General features: G+C 42.6%; 1 protein-coding gene across 2 annotated transcripts in view; it reads left to right on the top strand.

Annotated features, from left to right (window-relative positions):
* LOC128898147 (transcription initiation factor TFIID subunit 4-like) overlaps positions 1-18,147 on the top strand; it is a 128,020-nt gene that overhangs the window by 50,642 nt on the left and 59,231 nt on the right. Inside the window, exons 11-13 of one of the 2 annotated variants that reach the window (XM_054170079.1) lie at positions 6,722-6,852; positions 8,584-8,709; positions 15,839-15,895. In XM_054170079.1, the coding sequence (XP_054026054.1) occupies positions 6,722-6,852; positions 8,584-8,709; positions 15,839-15,895 (314 nt within the window). Of the gene's footprint in view, positions 1-6,721; positions 6,853-8,583; positions 8,710-15,838; positions 15,896-18,147 lie in introns of those variants that run through there. The other variant, XR_008462726.1, reaches the window with a different exon arrangement.

Here is an 18,147-nt window from a genome sequence, read left to right as displayed (position 1 = left end):
GCTAAGCAGATGCTAGCAACTCCTCAGAATTTCCACTTCTTGGGACCTAAAAGTTTTCAGTGACAAGGTTTAGGTGCTTTTATGTTAGCAGAAAACAGCGCTGTGCTGGTGACACACATGGCAATAGCAGAATAATATTGTTGAACGGTTTTTCCCCCGAGGTTTTTGGCACTCACAGACAAGTTCTGACTTGATGGAAACTCCACTGCAATATCCCAAACTTTTTAAATGGAATATAGTTTATTTGTAACAGAAACGTTCCAACAGGCTTCCTTTACTTGCTGCCTCAGTCTGTATAGGCTTATGAAAGGCTGTTGGAGCCATGGCTTGGCTGTTAAAGCTTCTGAATGTGTAATTAAGAGCTCATACGTGGGCAGGCTTTGTTGTGCTGTGCTTGGCAGGTTAGGAAGCTGTTCCTTTGCAGGGGTGGCTCATTTGTGATCCCCCCTGGTATTCATACAGGGTAGTGGGACTGAACAGGCTGCTTTACAGTATCACTAAGGTTGGAAGAGACCTTGAGGATCATAGAGTCCAACCTGTCACCACAGACTTCATGACTAGACCATGGCACCAAGTGCCATGTCCAATCTCCTCTTGAACACTTCCAGGGACAGTGACTCCACCACCTCCCTGGGCAGCACATTCCAATGATGAACGACTCTCTCGGTGAAGAATTTTCTCCTCACCTCGAGTCTAAACCTGCCCTGGCACAGCTTGAGACTGTGTCCCCTTGTTCTGGTGCTGGTTGGCTGGGAGAAGAGACCAACCCCTTCCTGGCTACAACCACCCTTCAGGTAGTTGTAGAGGGCAATGAGGTCACCCCTGAGCCTCCTCCTCTCCAGGCTAAACAATCCCAGCTCCCTCAGCCTCTCCTCACAGGGCTTGTGCTCAAGGCCTCTCACCAGCCTTCTTGCCCTTCTCTGGACACATTCAAGTGTCTCAATGTCTTTGTTGAAACTAGTTCTTGCCACAAAGAGTGGAAGCATTCATGCAATCAGTCATCAGTTTGAGATGGTCTTGAACAGAGTTCTGGCAAGAGCAGTTGAATGGAGACTGTGACCTTAGTTATGTCTTCAAAACAGAGAAAGTCCACATCCAGGTGGAGAGGTTGGTTAAAATTATAGCTTGGAGCATTGCTTTGCTCCAGCTCCATTTTTGATGTTTTTCTTAATGATGTTTTTATCACAGCTCTAGGAAAAGTTCAGAATTCCATTGCTAAAGTAATGTTAAAGGCTTGAAGCCTATACTTGGTATCACAAATGGATTAGTTAAAAATAAGCTACTTCCCCTACACACGGCCCCCCCAACTACACATTTCTTGATGTTTTATTTTTGTGTGGCTCCTTATTGCTTTGAATGCAGAATTTTGGTCACAAAACTACAAGATGGCCAGATCATTGGAGCTGAAGGCACATTAAGAAGCTGGCTTAAAAGTCAGAAAGAAGTTCAGTTTTTTGGTTTTTTTACAAAAGTTAAAACTATCAGTCAGGTAATAGAAATAAGTTGGGTTCTGTTGTTGTTTAATCTCAGTTATCTCTTGCAGCTCTGCATGTCTGTCCATCAGGAAGCATATATATGATGATTATATATGTATATTGCAGTGAGCAGGTGATTCAATTAAGAGTCCAGAGTGCTGGGATCTAAATAGAAATAAACCACCTGTGGGTGAAGCCACTGTCCTTGGTGTGACTTGGTTAGAAAGGGGAACAACCTAGTGAGGCTGTTTGTGTGTTGTGACCCAGTTAAGTGTCTCTGGTACTACATGTGTGTTTGTGTACACATTTCTCCAAGCTGCCCATTCTGTTTCTTTTCCCACATCATCATCATCAGTCCAGGGAAGCCTCTAAAGGAAGACAAGCATTTCTGTATGAAAACTGGGGGAAGTAATTATGCAGACAAGAATAATATCTCAGGAATTTCCTATTCAGAGCTCAGCATTATTTTCCTTTGATGGCAGACAGAATTCCAGTGTGCTTTTTATAAATGAGAGTGGGTGAAACTCAGGAGATGCAGCAGTGAAGAAAAGAATTGTCAAGACTTTAATACAGAAGCATGAAAAATGAGGAGTTTTCAGCCCTTTGCATAGATTCACTTTCCACTTGGCAGCTTTCTGAGTAGCAGAAAACCAGAGAAGACCAACCCCAAGCAGAGACATCAGAACTTTCCTTGGGTCAGCAGATGAGTGAACTGGTGTGCAGGACCATTGGGGCAAGGACAGTTAGGCCAAGGCCAGCCTTGCCCAGTGGAGAATGAGGTGGTTGTTCCAGGAGTACACTGCCATCACTGCCTGGTGATGTTCCCAGCCCTGCCCCAGGTACAACCCAAGTATTGCAGCACTGTGCCAAATCTGCATGTGCTATTACAGCCTTGGAATGCACCCTGCTTCCCACATCCCCTGCTAGCAGGATTTTCACTCCTGTAATTTAGAGCAGGGAATACATGATGATTCCTCCACACACAGGGAATGTTGCATGGGACAAGCTGACTTCTTAAAAATGTATCTTTTTGTAGTCTGGTTTCTTGGCACTAATTTATTTGGGGGAATTCCTGTTGTGAATTCTTTCTTCCTTGGCCTGTTTTCCAAAGAAAGCTAGCTCTAAGTGACTGAACAGTCTGCCTTCCTTCTCTCTCCCTTCAGGTAACTGCTGGATCCATCCATAGATAGCAGCTAGATGGCCCCTCCCTGTGCTCCACTTGAGGGGGAAATCAACTGCTGCTTCCCTTGCTTTGCCCTCCTGGCTGGTTGGCTGTAAGTCAGCCCTCTTGTGCAGACTGGCCAGGCTGTCCTTGGGGTGAACTGACTGTGCCCAGCTGGCAAGCTGCACAGATATGGAGACATGCCAGAGGGTGATCCTGGGCGTGTGAGGCAACTGAGAGCATTGTACAGTGATAAGAAGTATGAGAGGAAGTTGGAGCTGTGCAGGTGTCATAGAATTGCTCAAGTTGGAAAAAAATGTGAATGGTCATCCAGTCCAACCTCTAGCTCAAAGCTGGGTCGGTGTTAAATTAAAAGAAGGTTGCTTAGGGCATGTCTGACTGAGTCCTAAGAGTCTGGAAGGTAGGGGAGTGTACAGCTTGGTGCCGTGTTCTGTTACTTATCTTCATAATGAAGAATCCTTCTCTATATCCAGAGGCTCTGCTCTTTCAGTTTATGAATTTATTTCTCATTCTTCTTTCAGGCATCCCAAACAAAGAATTTTGTTCCATCTTCTCAGTAACCTTTCCCCTAAGCCTTCTCCAGGAGAGAGAACCCTCAGGTTCTTGGTGACTTCCCCCTGGACTCAGGTTTTTGCAGGTCTTTGTAGCTGGCCTCCAGGTAGTTTTATGCACTTGAATATTGTGTTGAGGGATTTCAGGAGCAGGAAGTTTCTGAGATGTTGCAGAGGTCGATGAAGAGGATGCAGGACAAGAATCCATAGGAAGCAGGCATCTCAGGTCCTTGGATTGTGAACTAATTTCTGAAGAGCTGAGCAGGCAAAACGAGCCATGGAAGGGTTGAATTTACTTAGGACAAAAGTCCTTAAAGTCAGAAAATTCTTTCATTATGAAAAAATTGTGATGGTGATGGTTCTTCATTCTAAAAGGATTGTGTGTGCTCTGGGTAGTAGCTGCTGGTACACTGCTGAAACCCAAGGAGTTATTTTAACAATTACTCTTGTGTGCCCTTACCTAGAATACTCAACAGATTTCTGTCTCAGATCTCTGCTCTGGGTACTGGTTTATGAAATTTCCCATCTTGTGCCTTCTCCTTCAGACTGGAGGGTTTTGATTGATAGCTGTGCTTGTCTGTGTTTGCATATCAAAATGGTGCATACTCAAATAGGTCTTGATGATGCAAGTCTGACCTGCACAAATAGCTGCTACCAATACGAGCAGTCCTCCTGGACCTCAAGGACATCATTTGCATGAGTAGCAGTTGCAGCACTTGGGATCCTCATGCCTGTGTCTGCATTCCATTGTATGTTCAGCTCCCAGAGTTCGATCTCTATTGCAGAGGGCAAGTAGGCCACCAAGGAAGGTTTAATTTTTAAGTGATAAAGGAAAGATAAGTTTTAAAAGCATAGATACATCCTGCTAACATCTGCAAGGTAACACATACAGTATGCAGTCAGTGATGACTTCGGCTAGCTTAAGAGATAACAACTTCAAAGAGTCATTAAAAAATGTAATAGCAGAAATACATGACATGGATAATTGAGCTGGGTTGTGTGGGAATGGTGCACTGCAATGATGTCATGAAAGAGACATGGAAATAGATACTGTGGATCAAAAAGCAGGGAAAGGACAGGGGAGAGCTGCAGGAAACAGTGTCTGGTATGGCTGAGCACCAGCTCAGCTCTGATAGCTGTACCTGTGAGTGCCCAGGAGCTGCAGAGCTTCGAGCTCTGGGCTCCAGGACCTCACAGTCAGGAGCACTTTTGCACTGTGGGTCCTGTCACCTTGCCCTGGTAGGATAACTGCCTAGCTTACCAGGGGTCAGGAATGCGAGTTAATCTAGTGTGCCTCAAGACTAAGGTCATTCACAGCCAAAAGGTCTTTATGGCTAATAAAGATCTGCCCTGCTGCCTGCCAGACGGCTGAAGGAGGGAGTCTTGTGAAGATGACCCTGTTTTGGTTAAAACCAACGAAGCAAAGCTAAAACAACACACGCACACAACTTCAAAACAGATTTTGAAAGCTGGAGTGCCCAAGCAAAGACCTTTGCCTAATTAACTGCAATTTTAATATTAAGTTGCCACCCCTCAGTATGCTACTGAGCCAGACAGAGTGCATGCTAAGCAGATGGGACTTACTCAGCTCTCCAGCCAAGTCATGCTAAATGTCACCTAGAAGGCAGAGCCAGCTGAGGCTATGCTACAAAACCCATGAGAGGAACATCTCGCTGAGTTGTGGATTTAGCAGAGGTGGGGGCAGGCACGGGGCTGTGCTCCTTGTCCTGCACCCAGCCCAGGATGCTGTCTTGGTGAGCACTGCGCAGGAGCAGTCAGAGCTGCTGCAAAGATTTGTGGCTGTGACTCTGTCAGATGTTACCCAGGATTTATTAACCTGAGCTCAATCACTTGCAGTTAGTGCATTTATCACCGGCAATCCCAAATCTGTTGTAGCTGTCACTATAATAAATTAAACCTTTTAATTATTTTAACTGGCTGAGCCTGTGTCAGTGCAAGCCCTTAGTGGGGCCCTGGGAAAGAGGCAAACGCTGATTTTTGTCGAACAGTTCCCAATGGGCCCCGAGAGGGGCAGATGTCAGCAGCTTACCTGTAACACGAGATCCATCCGGAGCCCCCTGGGGTCGGGGCTGTGTCGCCTCACCCTCCGGACCCCTCTGGGCTCTGTCCCGTCGCCGTCCGGACCCCCCTTGGCGCCGTCGCCTGGGCGCCCCCCAGCCAGCGCCAGTGCCCCCTGCCGGCGGCGGCCGCCCGCGCGGTGATTGAGCGGCCCGGGCGCGGCGCTGACAGAAGCCCTGGGTGCTGCTGCGCGCTGCCAGCTCGCCTCAGATCACATCACCCAGCTAACAGGAGCGTACAGCCCCGTAAGACCACTGCTCACTTGGGCGCCTTCATTTTTTAGACGTGTGATGGGCTCTTGCTCTCGAATTCGGCCGGGGAAAGCTAGGAAGGCTCCACAAAACAAATGCTCCCTCTTAAGTCTCTAAGGTTTGTGTTTGCTCGGGACCCTCCCGCAGCTGGAGATGACTTCTGTAATGGGCTGGTCTAGAAACACCTCCCGAAGTACTCCCAAACACGTTCCCTGTAGTGTTTTGTGTACTTCTTAATGTACCACAAAGGTTTTTAAAGCCTTGTTTTCATTCAGTAGAAACAGAGAAAGTGTAATCAGAGTATTTACTCTGTTGGGGTGGATCAAACCCAATAATCCATACATTGGTTAATATATAACAGGTATGGCTCTGTGTCTGCAGACATGGAGTTTTCTACCCACAGAACTGTCCCACTGAGACTCTCTAGAGGAGTATGTCTCAGATCAGTATAAATAATCATAATACTACCCATTTATACCCAATAGTAGTAGTTGTTTTGATTAATGTAGAATTTTTGAGTGTTCCTCCTGTTCCTGCTTCTGTAGCTTAGATGTATTTTTAATGCATTGATACATTGGACTTTGCTTTCCCTGTGAAATCAGCACGAAATATCAAATGTCCCAATAACTATAAATCTGCTTTTTAGCGATGCTTGGTGGTTTTCAATAGCTGTTGTTAATATGACTTTCTTTCTTCATGTTAAAATAACAGGGTTTTGTCTATCAGTAGCACGCCAACAGCATAAGCTAAAGCAGGCAGCACTATGCTTTGGGCTGCAGCCTCATCTCATTGACACTGAAATTAATCTGCACTAATCCTTCTGAAAATACACAAATTGCCTTTTCTTGTGTAGGACAACTGAGAACTCAAATTATCTCCTACTTTGTTACGCTTTGTTTTAATACATCAGTAAAGTTCTTAAATACTTTGTAAGTGATTAATAGAAAGAAAAATAAAAAAACCCCAAAAAGCTCTGATTTCTCTTTCAAACTTTAAAGTGCAGTCACACCTCTTTTCAAGAGGTCATGAATTTGTCACCAAAGTTCCCTAAAGACTCTGTCACAGGTTTTTCTCTTCAGGAACGTGAAGCTATGACTTTTCTTTAGAGTTTAAGTTTGTTTTGGGTTGGGTTTTTTTGGTGGGGTGTAAGCTAATTCTGTTTTGTTTTCTGTTTTGCTTTAGCTAAAAAACTAGGAATTACTGATGTGCCAGCTGAAGTGGTTACTTTTATTTCCCATGCAACACAGAACAGATTAAGAACAGTGATAGAAAAAGTAACAGTGATAACCCAGCATCGAATGGAATCCTACAAAGTAAGTGTGGAAAGAAAGGTACAGTATGCTACAGAATCAAAGTGAGTGTGCAGAGGAAGGTACAGGATGCCACAGAATCAAAGTGAGTGTGCAGGAAGGTACAGGATGTCACAGAATCCAAGTGAGTGACTGGATCAAAACTGCTTCAATGTATGGAAATCTGTGGTTACTTCCTGTGTCTTTGGCTGCAAGAAACACGAATATTTTACAAAAGCTACCAACCTGTCTTAAACCAGCAAGTAAAGAATTGAGCTGTAAATCCTTCTCTGTAATTAAGCAACAATGTGCTCTTTAAAAAGAACATTTCAAGATCAAATGATTCCATTGTTAATGATTGTGTACTTGAGGGAAACTGAAACAATTCATATTACATTTCCCCACTGGTTGAAGATAAATAATCTGCAAAGCAGTTTGAAATGTAAATAAGCATCCTTATTGATAACTGTGAAATGTTGGTTTTGATAAAAGACCCTACTGGGTGTTCAGCTGCTGTGAAACAAAGGTGGCAATAACCATAGCTGTGTCTTGCCTGAGATGTATTTGAATTTCTTAAGTGGATATTTACATTGAGGAACTCTGGTTTGGGCTTTTTATTTGGTTGGTTGGTTGGTTGTTTTTTTCCCTGAGTGCAAGTGTGGTCAAAGAGCTTTGGAATGTATCTTGCTCATGTATTTCTGAGTCCCTGCTGGACGTGGTGCGTGCAAGAAGAATTCTCTTTGGGATCTGTGACTGCAATCAACATTACTGTCACAGAAAAACAGATGAAAAAAAATCCAGGCTCCTATGCCTGTGTGTTACCCACCCAAACCTTTCCTTGCAGCTGATGGATGTATTCTGTTAGATTGGACTAGAAGTAGAATCTCCTTATTTCTTTCCATTTCAGTAGTGTCAAATCCCTCCTGCCTTCTCCCTAGGATGGTGTCTGAGAAGCAAACACTTTGTTTAAACTATGTTAAGCCAAAGCTGCATTTAAAATAGTATCTTAATGGCTTCTGAGACAAAAAAATGAGTGTTGTCTCCTCTTTAACCATAGCCTTTTCATTGTCTGCGGTCTGTTTCTTGATGAATGGTTTGCTTTGACTTCATAGCAAAAGGAAGATATTAAGCAGATAAATGAGATGCAAGTAATATGAATAACTTCTATTTTCTGACATTCTGAGTGTTCCCCTTGCAGCTTGTGTCATAAACTCTTATTGTTTGCTGGCTACTAGGAAAGCTTTGCATGCCTTTAGTTGTCATAAAGTACTTCAAGTTTAATTATAATTAGAGGTTTATTTCCAACTGAATATTTAGCTTTAATGCTTTTATAACTGCTTCATCTTGATCATTCTGTTTGAGGATGAGTACAAATACAGGAATGGCAGCTTACAGCCAGGCTTATATCTTACAGTTAGGATTGCTCAGTAAAAAAGTTAAGCATATCAGGGGTTTTTAGTCAGTAAGTCTGGGGTTTGGGGGCTTTTTAACTCTTTGATGTCTCTGGTGATGATAAATCAATCCTCCCTTTTTAATTTACTTAGCTATTTTAAATTTACTTAGAGATTCTAGCTGCACTGTTGACCACAGGCTGCCTTTATTCCCCTGAGCTTCAAAAGAGAAAAATATTAGTTATTATTAAAAAAAAAAATATTTAGTACAACAGAAACATTGGAATATGTAACACCCCCAGTCTTCTTTAAAAGTGGGGTCTGATGGCAATGCCTGTTGGAGTAAAACCTTCTTCTTTTGCAGGATGATGAGTGGTATGAACAAGCTACAGACGTCCGGTCCCAGCTGAAGTTTTTTGAGCAGTTGGAGCGCTTAGAGAAGCAAAGGAAAGATGAACAAGAGAGGGAAATCTTGCTAAAGGCTGCCAAGGTATTTCTTAAACTACTTAACAGTTCATAGTCTTCCAACAGTTAGTTCTGTGAAGTCCATTTTATAAAGGCTTTTTGTTTTCTTACCACAAGAAGATGCAGCTGTTGTGAGGTCACAGCTTCAGTTGCTGAGGCCATGCTGTCTCACCTCTGCTGACTGCAGCCCTGCCTGACTGCAATGCTCTTGTGTTTGCAAGATGCAGCTCTGAATTGGATGAGTTCATTGGAATATAGGAGGCAGTGTCTAGCGTTTTCAAAACAGCTTGGTGAAATGATTTTCACAACTGCCTTTGAAATAAAGCAGCAATGCAACTTACTACTTCTTTCTAATTGAAAACCTCAGCATTGAAAAGAAGAATGTTGCAGGAGCTAGCACAATCCCCTGGACCTCTGCAGTCTCTGCAACATGTTCCACAATCACACAGTGGTTTGGGTTGGAAGGGACCTTTGAAGATCATCTTGTCCAACCTCTCTGCAGTGAGCAGGGCCACCTTCAAGCAGCCCAAGTTGCTTAGTGTGCTCAATGTGCAAAACTATCTAGAGCATACAGCCCAAAGTGTTGTTCTAGTTCACTTCTTAGGAAATCTTGTTAGCATGGAAATGTTTAAAGACATGTTGGTCCCCAAAACTCAGAGATCCAGTCACCTCCTGCAGCTGGAACAGCCCCTGTTTCAAACATCCATATAATGTGTCATAGAGAAGCTGTAGAAGGAGAGACTGTGGCTTCCTTGCTTGTCATCACTTTGGGGTTATCTCACTAAAAGCTGAGTAATAGGGTAGGTGAAAATGGCACCAAGAGGGACCCTTTTGTGTAGAAACATGTCTATGGAGTGCAGGCTCTTTAAAGGAAAAGTCATCTCTTCATCCTTGTTTGTTTTCCCAGTAAGAACCCACTGGCTGTTGTTTCCACATGTGTGCAGGAGCTTTTGAATCTGTCTTTGGTGACTGGTATAGGAAAGAGCAAGAAGAGCTGAGCAGAGTCTTAAGACTGCAGAAAGGTCAAAAGCCAGACTAAAATCACTTGAGGAATTTACCTTTACATTTGACATGGTGCTGCTGTGTGGACTTCCTAAAAAAAACCACAACCACCCAAAACAAACAAAACCAAAACAACAGCAGCAACAAAAAGGGAGGGGAAAAAAATACAAATCCCCCAAGTATAATAAAAGATGAGTTCTTGCTGCTTTCATAGCCACTTCCAGAAGCTGGAAAAGGCAGGCTGTGTGTGTCAGCTGGAATGAGGTTCTGGTTCTGGGCTAATAATGGAAATAAGCCTGGCAGCTGGGGGAAGAGGATTTTGTAGTTGGGCTTTTTGTTTTGGTCTGTTTATTTCTGACTTGGTTTTTGGAGAGAGTGATGCTTTCTGCAGTGAAGGGGAACAGCTTGGGGTTGGCCTTGTTTTCAGAAGCTCCATGAATGATACCTGTATGACAATCTGTAATCAAGGGGATTGCGTTAGAATTGTTACGGTAATTCGTCTGCTTAAACAGGCTAAATACTTGCTTATTTTATTAGCTGATTAATTAATTTCCAATGCATTCTAGTAGTCTCGTTATTCTGAGTGTTCTGTATTAGTTGTCAGGTGGCCAAGATGTCCTTTGAGGGTCCCTTCCAACCCAGGGCAAGCTGTGAATGCGGGGGGGGGGGGGGGGTCTCAAATGCAGCTATCCCAGGAGTAAGATCTGTTCTGCAAAAAGAGTAATTGCTGAAGGAAATGGGAAATGATGGTTGGGGTTGTTTGCAGAGTTAATTGATATTGATGGAGGAGAGTGATTTTTATAGGACTGTGGGCTGAAGGGCTTTTTTTTTGTCTTTTTTTTTTTTTTTTATTGGAGAGAGATCATTGAAATTTGGCAATGCAGATTTCTTTGCACACACATCTGTGATGACTGGAAGGGGCTGCCTCTGTGAGGCAGAGACGAGCTCAGCCGTCACACCAATTTACTCCCTTCCCTCTCTTCTGAGAGCGCAGTGGATGTGCTGCAGCTTTCCCTGAGATGAAGGCTCTCTGAGCAGGAACTTACAGCTCACTTCTGAGGAGAGGAGAGCAAATAGGGAATTACTGTGTTGAGATAATTTTCTGAAATTTTTAGGAATTTGTTACTTCAATTTGAATGATTTTAAAATAAATCTTTTCCCAGACCCTGTCCTCTTGCATTCCACCTCGCTGTGGTCGTAGCTCTGACTAGGGTTTGACCCTCAGCTATGCTGCTTTTAACTTCACTTTTTATTAACAAAGCTAATGTGAAAGCAAAGTGTTTCATGTTGCCAATTTAATTTCTTTAATTAAAAGTGAAAGTTATAAGCTGGTACAGCCGTGGGGTGAAGTTCTAATGTCATCAATGGGGAAAAATAGGTTTCAAATTGAAACTGTTGGCACAGCAGTGGCTCTCAATAGTACAGCACCTGCAGTTGTGACTCTTCACTTTTATGTAATGAAAAAAGATGGATTTGAAGCATTAAAGGCTCCCAGTGTATGTACTGGGAAGGGAGAGCAGGAGCTGCAAGTGCCTGCACTGGGATCAGATGTTGCTAAATGCAGGAGATTTATTTAAGAGGAGAGTGCCTGTGAGGCATTTGCTAACTCAAGTTTAACTAAAACTTCAAAACTCTTATAAATCTTACAGAAAACTTTGTTAGTGGGACAAAATACAACAACAGTGCAGCTTTGGCAGTACAACTGACAGCAAAATCCTGAATAATAATGAAGTCTATTGGAAGGGCTCTTAGTCTGCTCTGCTGCATAGACAGAGTACCCTCCCTTTTTAAATAGAAGTGTTGCATACATTTAAGTATTCTGAGAGTGAGAGGTAGCTTTATTACTTTTAAAATACTATTGCTTTCAAATTGCAGACAAGATCCTCATCCCCAAACTGTGCTGCAGCATATATTTGATGTCTGTTTTTGTGGCATTCTTCCTTGACAGAAGCAAGGGGCAAACCTGAGGTTTGGAACATTAGGGAGTTTGGTAACATGTAAATGAAACCTTCTCTTTTTAATGTGTTTTGAATGCACACATTTACCATGTGCTGCTTTTCATACTTTGGAAGTCTCATATTTCCATAGAGCCATTGTGAGCTCTGCAGCACTCAGATAAATAAGATAGCAAGTTTTTAACACAAAGCACTTCCCTTCTTAACAATTAAAATATCAGACTGTCTGGGCTAATAAAAGTAGCTTGTGTTTGGGAGGAGTGGTAACAAACCCGGTTTGCTGAAGAAGTTCTCAGTAGGAGACAGCATTTAATGTATTTAAAAGTATGTTATCTGGTTAGGATCAGCTCTCTAAAATGACTATGGGAAGCTGCCTGCTTCCAAAGGTGTTTATTCATCAACATGAAAATACCTTGGGTAAACCCAGCTTGCTTTATTGATAGATCTAGACATGAAGAATAGAGAGGGGAAGGGAAAGGGGAGAGGAAGATAAAGGCAAAAATAGGAGATGACTTAACTGAAAAAACCAAAATACACACTGGAATTAAAAAAGCCTAGGAATGATTAGCCAGAAGCTTGAAAGTGGTTAAATGTAAAATATGAAAATAATTGGTGAGGGAAAGTGGTGACATAGAGACAGCTGCAAAGGCTGAGCGGCAGCAAAATTGTTCCAGCACTTCAGAGGCAGGAAAAGATGCTCACGTGTGGAGTGGAGTGTAAAGAGAAGCCAGTGACATTTTTAAAGCTTATCTAGGCACCTCTGTTCAGCTTGACATTTTCATTTGCTTCTATTGGCTTTAATCTGTAGTGCATTGGCAGTGGGGGAACCTTTTATCATTTACATTAGATCATCAAGTGAAGAATTAACAAACCAGTCAGTGTTTGTGCTTTATCACATCTTAGCACCCACGTGCTGCTGGCTTTATTTCTGGAGCTTGCTGATTTGTAAGCTGAGATGGTAGGCAGCAAGAAGGTGAAGTACTCTTAATCTCTTTAGAAAAAAAAGAAAAAGGAGTTAAAATTTATCTGAACAGAAAAAGCAACAGGAAATGAGAGTTTAAAATTCCTAAACCATTTCTTAGTGTTACTTGTAGCAACAATGACACATCCAGTGGAAAGTCTCCTTCTCTCCTTGAAAGAAGATCTAGACTGAGACCTTTGCGAAGGCCATTTGGTGTAGATCCAAGGAATAGCTACAGCTCCTTGTGTTATTCTAAATGAATCATTCTCCCTTCAGTCTGGGGTTTTATATCCAACATCATCAGGTACTTTAAATCCTCATACTGAAAAAATGCTCATCTGTGCTATCAGGCAGGAGCTGAGTACCTGCTTGCACCTCTGCGCTCATGTGTTGTGAGTGGGTTGGAGATGTACACAGGTAAATCATCTGCTTTTTTTGCCTGCCTTTGGGGTCAGATTATCTTGACCTCCAGGTCTACTTTTAGTTGGGCACTTTCTTAAGAAAAGAAAGGGGGAAAAATCCAACCTCTAGCTGTGTTTTTTGTTTTGTTTTTTTTGTTTGTTTGTTTGTTTATTTATCTATTTATTTATTATTATTTGCAGCACTTGCAGAGTTTTTGCTTCACTGGGGGAGTGCAGGAAATTGCAAAGATACTTTGCCTCTACTGTTTTAATTTTCCTTACAGCATCTCCAGCACAAAGCTGGACTGTTTTCCAGGAGTCTATCACTTTCTTGTGGAAACTTGGTTCCAATGTTAGAAGTCTCAGCTTGATTCTCCTAGGACACTTTGCATTCTCCTTAAGCTGAAGTGCTTTTAACTTGTGCTTTGCATTTGGCAAACGGTTCAGCTTCATACAGTGGGATAACAACACTTTGTATTTCTGTGCTGCTTTCACTGCAAGACTCAGAATGCAGGAGGAGTTCGTTGTACCTTTATAAATTTATCATCAAAACCCAAGAGAGGGCTGAATACAGTTTCCCATCCTCATACTGAAGAAACTGAGGCACACAATAATTGAACTGTTAGAACACAGTGACAGAGCAAGGACCCAATTCAGCTAGATTCATAAATGGTTACCTAAATCCATCTCCTAGGGGAGCAACTCATTGAATGGGCTCTGGGCTTTTGTTTCTAGTTTAGCCTAATAGCTACAAATATCATCAAGTTCTTAGCAATTGCTCTGCTGAATGCAGTCCCAGCTCCCTGCAGATCCACACACTTCCTTAAATGCCTTTTTTGTTCCTGACACGCTCACTGGCCCAGGGTATCTGCATTCTTGTCTGGCCACAGCAGTTAGAAGAAATCTCAGCCTAGGTTAAGGTGGAGTTTCTTTCTGGGTTGCCACAACTGCAGTGTGAGAGTCTAATTTGGTTGGTAGCTATCTAGAGATTTTAATTTCTCATTACTTTAGACACTATCCTGTCAAACTGCCTTCTGTGCTAGCAGGCACAACATCACTAGTAGGTGGTGGTGGAAGATGTAGCTAATGTGCGCAGTGGAAGGAGGAAGAGTCAAGTATGTAGATTGAGAGATTTGTAGAATGGGTTGGGTTGGAAAGGACAAGGAATAGAATCATAGAATCAATAAGGTTGGAAAAGACCTCCTTAAAGATCATCTGGTTCCAGCCCCCTGCCATGGGCAGGGACACCTCCCAGGCTGCTCAAGGCCTCGTCCAACCTGGCCTTGAACACCTCCAGGGAGGGGTCACCCACAGCTTCCCTGGGCAACCTGTTCCAGTGTGTCACTAACCATCACTAAAGAATTTCTTCCTAATCTCCAGTGTAAATCTGCCCTCCCTAAGCTTCAATCCATTGCTCCTTGTCCTATCACATCTTCTAGAAGTCTCATTGTTGTTCAATTGGGCCATGCTAGGTCATCACTGGGTTTGATGTGTGTGCTGTTAGCTGAAAAAAATAATCCCAGTTTAAAACAAAACAAACCCAATAAAAAGGGTTGGAGGATTCAGTGTTGTTGGTGCCCTGTCTATCAAATTCCAGTCAAGTCTCTGCCTGGGTGTATCAAAAGCACTGCATGGCCCCTTACTCTTAAAACCTCTCTCCCTTTGGTTTTCTTCATGAGGCTTTAACTTCTGAACAGATTATGTGATAAAAAAGCCATACAACTGGGGGGGTGTGTGTGTGTGAAATTCTGAGCATGTGTAAGTTTGCAAGCTCATTCTTTCAAGCTTCAGGTGTGTTCAGCAGAGAAACACAGCTTGGAGAGGGCATAGATGTTCTTCCTTTAGGACTTGTGTGAATGATGTCACTTGAAATCTCAAAGAAACACAAAACAATGACAGTTTCAGGTATCAGGAGCAACACATTGCCATGGATGGCTCATGTTTCACTGCAGCTTCTCACAAGGTTTTAGTTGAGCTTTTCAGAAGGCTGACCAATCCTGCATCTTAGAAGTGTAATGCCTGTATTAGCTAACTCTCAGGTTCTGATTTCCATCCCTTGGAACATGCTTAGTGAGCATAAATAAGAATTTAATAGTTTTAACATATGGCTGTAAACCAGTCTATAGCTGCAGAAATGTACTGTTATGGGTTATTAGTGCAATTAAACAGTTTTTCTCAATGGGCTTTTAGGGCTTTTGTTCCTGGTTTTTGAAGGGAAAGCCAAAAGCTGCCATTTGGCAATAGTTCTACACTTTCAAAAATCACAACATTAATATTATTAGTAGTGCATGAATGAGTTTAAATTGTGTGTGTTTCTGTGCTGTGCTCCAAGTGAGCTCTCTGGATGGTAACATCTTCATTAGGAAGATTTATTGTTTGGGAGAGCAACTCTACAACTGTTTTCTCCACATTTTCTACTGACAGCTGAACAAAATCGTGGTTGCAAATGGTCTGAAAATCAGTGACTGGCAGGAGTTTAAATGGCAAAGTGGAGATAAGGGAAAGGGTGGCACTTCCTCATGCTCATGTTTTTTGCTATTAAATAACTGAAATCTAAACCTGTGTAGAAACTTCAGCATTGACCACGCCATGGTTGGTGGGGGGTGGAGGTTTATCATTTAGATCTAGGGTAGATCTTATTTACAGCTCAATATTTAAGAGTCTTTTGGGTGAGGCCTGTGGGTTTGAAATTGCACTGCTGTGAATTTAAGCAGCCCATCTTTGGCACCTTGTACCCTGTGCCCCTTTCTTTGTTGTGTTATAAGTTACTGCAACAGATGAGGGGCTCTTAAGCCATCTCTTAACCGTTTCCCCCCCTTTCTTTTAAACATCTAGAGTCGCTCAAGGCAAGAAGACCCAGAGCAAGCCAGACTGAAACAAAAAGCAAAGGAGGTAAGCAGAGCTAGAGATCATTACACTTGACATTTCAAGGCTTGAACATATTAATTTTTTATGCCTTGCTACTTGTATATCGTTAATAAAAATCTGACTAAAAACTTTTTAGGATGTATTTGTTGCTTTGCCTTTGATCTTTATGTTTGCAAACTAATACATTAATACATGTGAAGCCTAAGGAGGTTTTATAAGAGAATATTTCCATACATTACATTTTCATTTCCATTTTAGGTAGCTGTAGCTTTTGTTGGGTTGTTGATGACAGCAGCACTGGATTTTGGTGCAAAATCGTGCCTTTGTCTCTGTGTAAAATGTCCCTCTCTTAAAAACATGCTGCTTAACACTTTTGTTCTGGTGACAGTCTTTAAAGCAGGGCCACTGCCAGGCCTTTCCTCCCCAGTGTGGTTCAGCAGACTGTTTACTCAGCGTAGGAAGTGACGATAGTCTAAAAAAACTGTCCAATAGTTTTAGATGAAGTTTGGATATGCTATTCCAACAGTAACAATTTGGGAGCTACTCACTACCTTAATTTGCTGTGAATGAGTGTAGCTGTCCTTTGCTGAAGGCATCTGGTGGCTTAGGATGGGGTTATAACTTAAATCAATTGGACTAAAACATCTATCAGCAGAAAGTCATTCCTGGTTTAAGAATTCAGCAGCATCGTTTGCAGCAAACTGATGCTGTGGTGGGTTGGTGTTTCTTAGCCAACTGCTTTGGATGTATGCATCAGAAAGTAATAATTGTGTACTAGAAGGTAATCTGCACAGAACAAATTCTGTTGTATGGAGCTGTGCTGCCTGTGGCAGGCTCTGCAGCTCCGTTAGCTGTACAGAACAGTCCAAAACATCCAAGCACAGGGCTGGGGTTTATTTGGCTGCTTGGTTTTTTTCCCCATTATGTATTAAGATCTGTTTAAATGTGTTCTTGTAAACATTAGATTGTGCTGTGGTGTTTCCAGAGCTGGGGTTGTCAAGTGAATATTCAAATGGCAGTCCTCAGGTTACGTGGCAGGAAGAGACACAGGAATTTAATACTGCTTGAGTTCAGTATCTAGCAGCCAGGGTATGCAAAGGAAGAATCAGCTTGCTGAAAGTCACGGGCAGCAGGCAAAGCTTGCCTTGGAGCTGAGAACTAAAACTGCCCTGCTGCTGGAGGTGAAAGCAAGCTAGAAAGGAAAGCATCTCTGGCTGCCACAGGATTTGCATTCTGCTTTGGCCACTGGAAAGTTGAGGAAGCACAAGTAAACAAGAGGGCTAGTGAAAACATGCTTTCTAGTAGGCAGGGTGAGAGTGCTTCTCTCTCTAGCTGCGGTGGAAGACTTGCACTCCAGCCAGGCCTGTTGCTTGTGGAGTGTCTGCAGGAGCCCTTCCCTCCTCTGGAAGCTTGGGCTGTCCATAGAAGCTGTCTGTTACCCGCTAGAGGGAGAGCTGTGCTGACATGGGAATGAAAGAAAGGGCAGGAAATGCATTCTGAGGAATGGGAAGAGTGCTAGTAGCAAAGAAGTAGCAAATGTCTTGGTGGTCATCTAATGTAAAATGCTGATGTCCAACTGGTGCATGGTTGTAAAGCAGCGGTGTTGCTGGACGGGATGAGAAGGTGCTGGAGTGAGTACAGGATGAAGGGGAGGCTTTCTGTTGAGTGCTGCACCCTCTTCTTCTGTGCATTAGCCCTGCCTTTTTTCCCAGCCTGCTAATGAAGGTGTATAATGTGCTGGCACCCTGCCTCCCTCTGAAGTTGAATTTCGTTCTACATATTTGAAACCATAAGAAATTCGAACTTGTCTCTGTTTTTAGTAATTAGGGTTCTAAAGCTCTTTCTTCCACTAGTTTAGAGACTTGCACCTAAAATATTCAACCATATTTAATAAAAATGTGTTCTTTTGCATGGGGAAGGGGGAAGTGGGACTGCCAAGATTTTGATTTAACATTTGTTCATATATTTTTTTTCTGCCTTGGATACTGAGTAAGTGCTAATGGCTCAGATTGAATCAGCACTGAACAAAATAACCAATTCTGTAGTGTAAAAGGGCTGGTTATTAGATAGAGAGTCTTGAGCATGGAGTTGTTGTTTGAAATGAAAAGGTTTGAATCAAACCTTGCAGAAGTGTAAAAAATGTCCAAACCTGACTGCCTGCTGGGCAGCTCTTAAATGTGTACCTGACCCATCGCTGAGAGAGAAATTTGGGTTCTGCCAGGCTGAGGATGAGCTGATGAGCTTTGATAATAAGCTGCATTTGAAGCTGGTTTTCC

Source organism: Dryobates pubescens, chromosome 19 (assembly GCF_014839835.1).
Source record: "Dryobates pubescens isolate bDryPub1 chromosome 19, bDryPub1.pri, whole genome shotgun sequence".
NCBI classification, from domain to species: Eukaryota; Metazoa; Chordata; class Aves; order Piciformes; family Picidae; genus Dryobates; species Dryobates pubescens.
The sequence above is the reverse complement of the archived record's forward strand: the minus strand, read 5'-3'. Positions and strand labels throughout refer to the sequence as shown.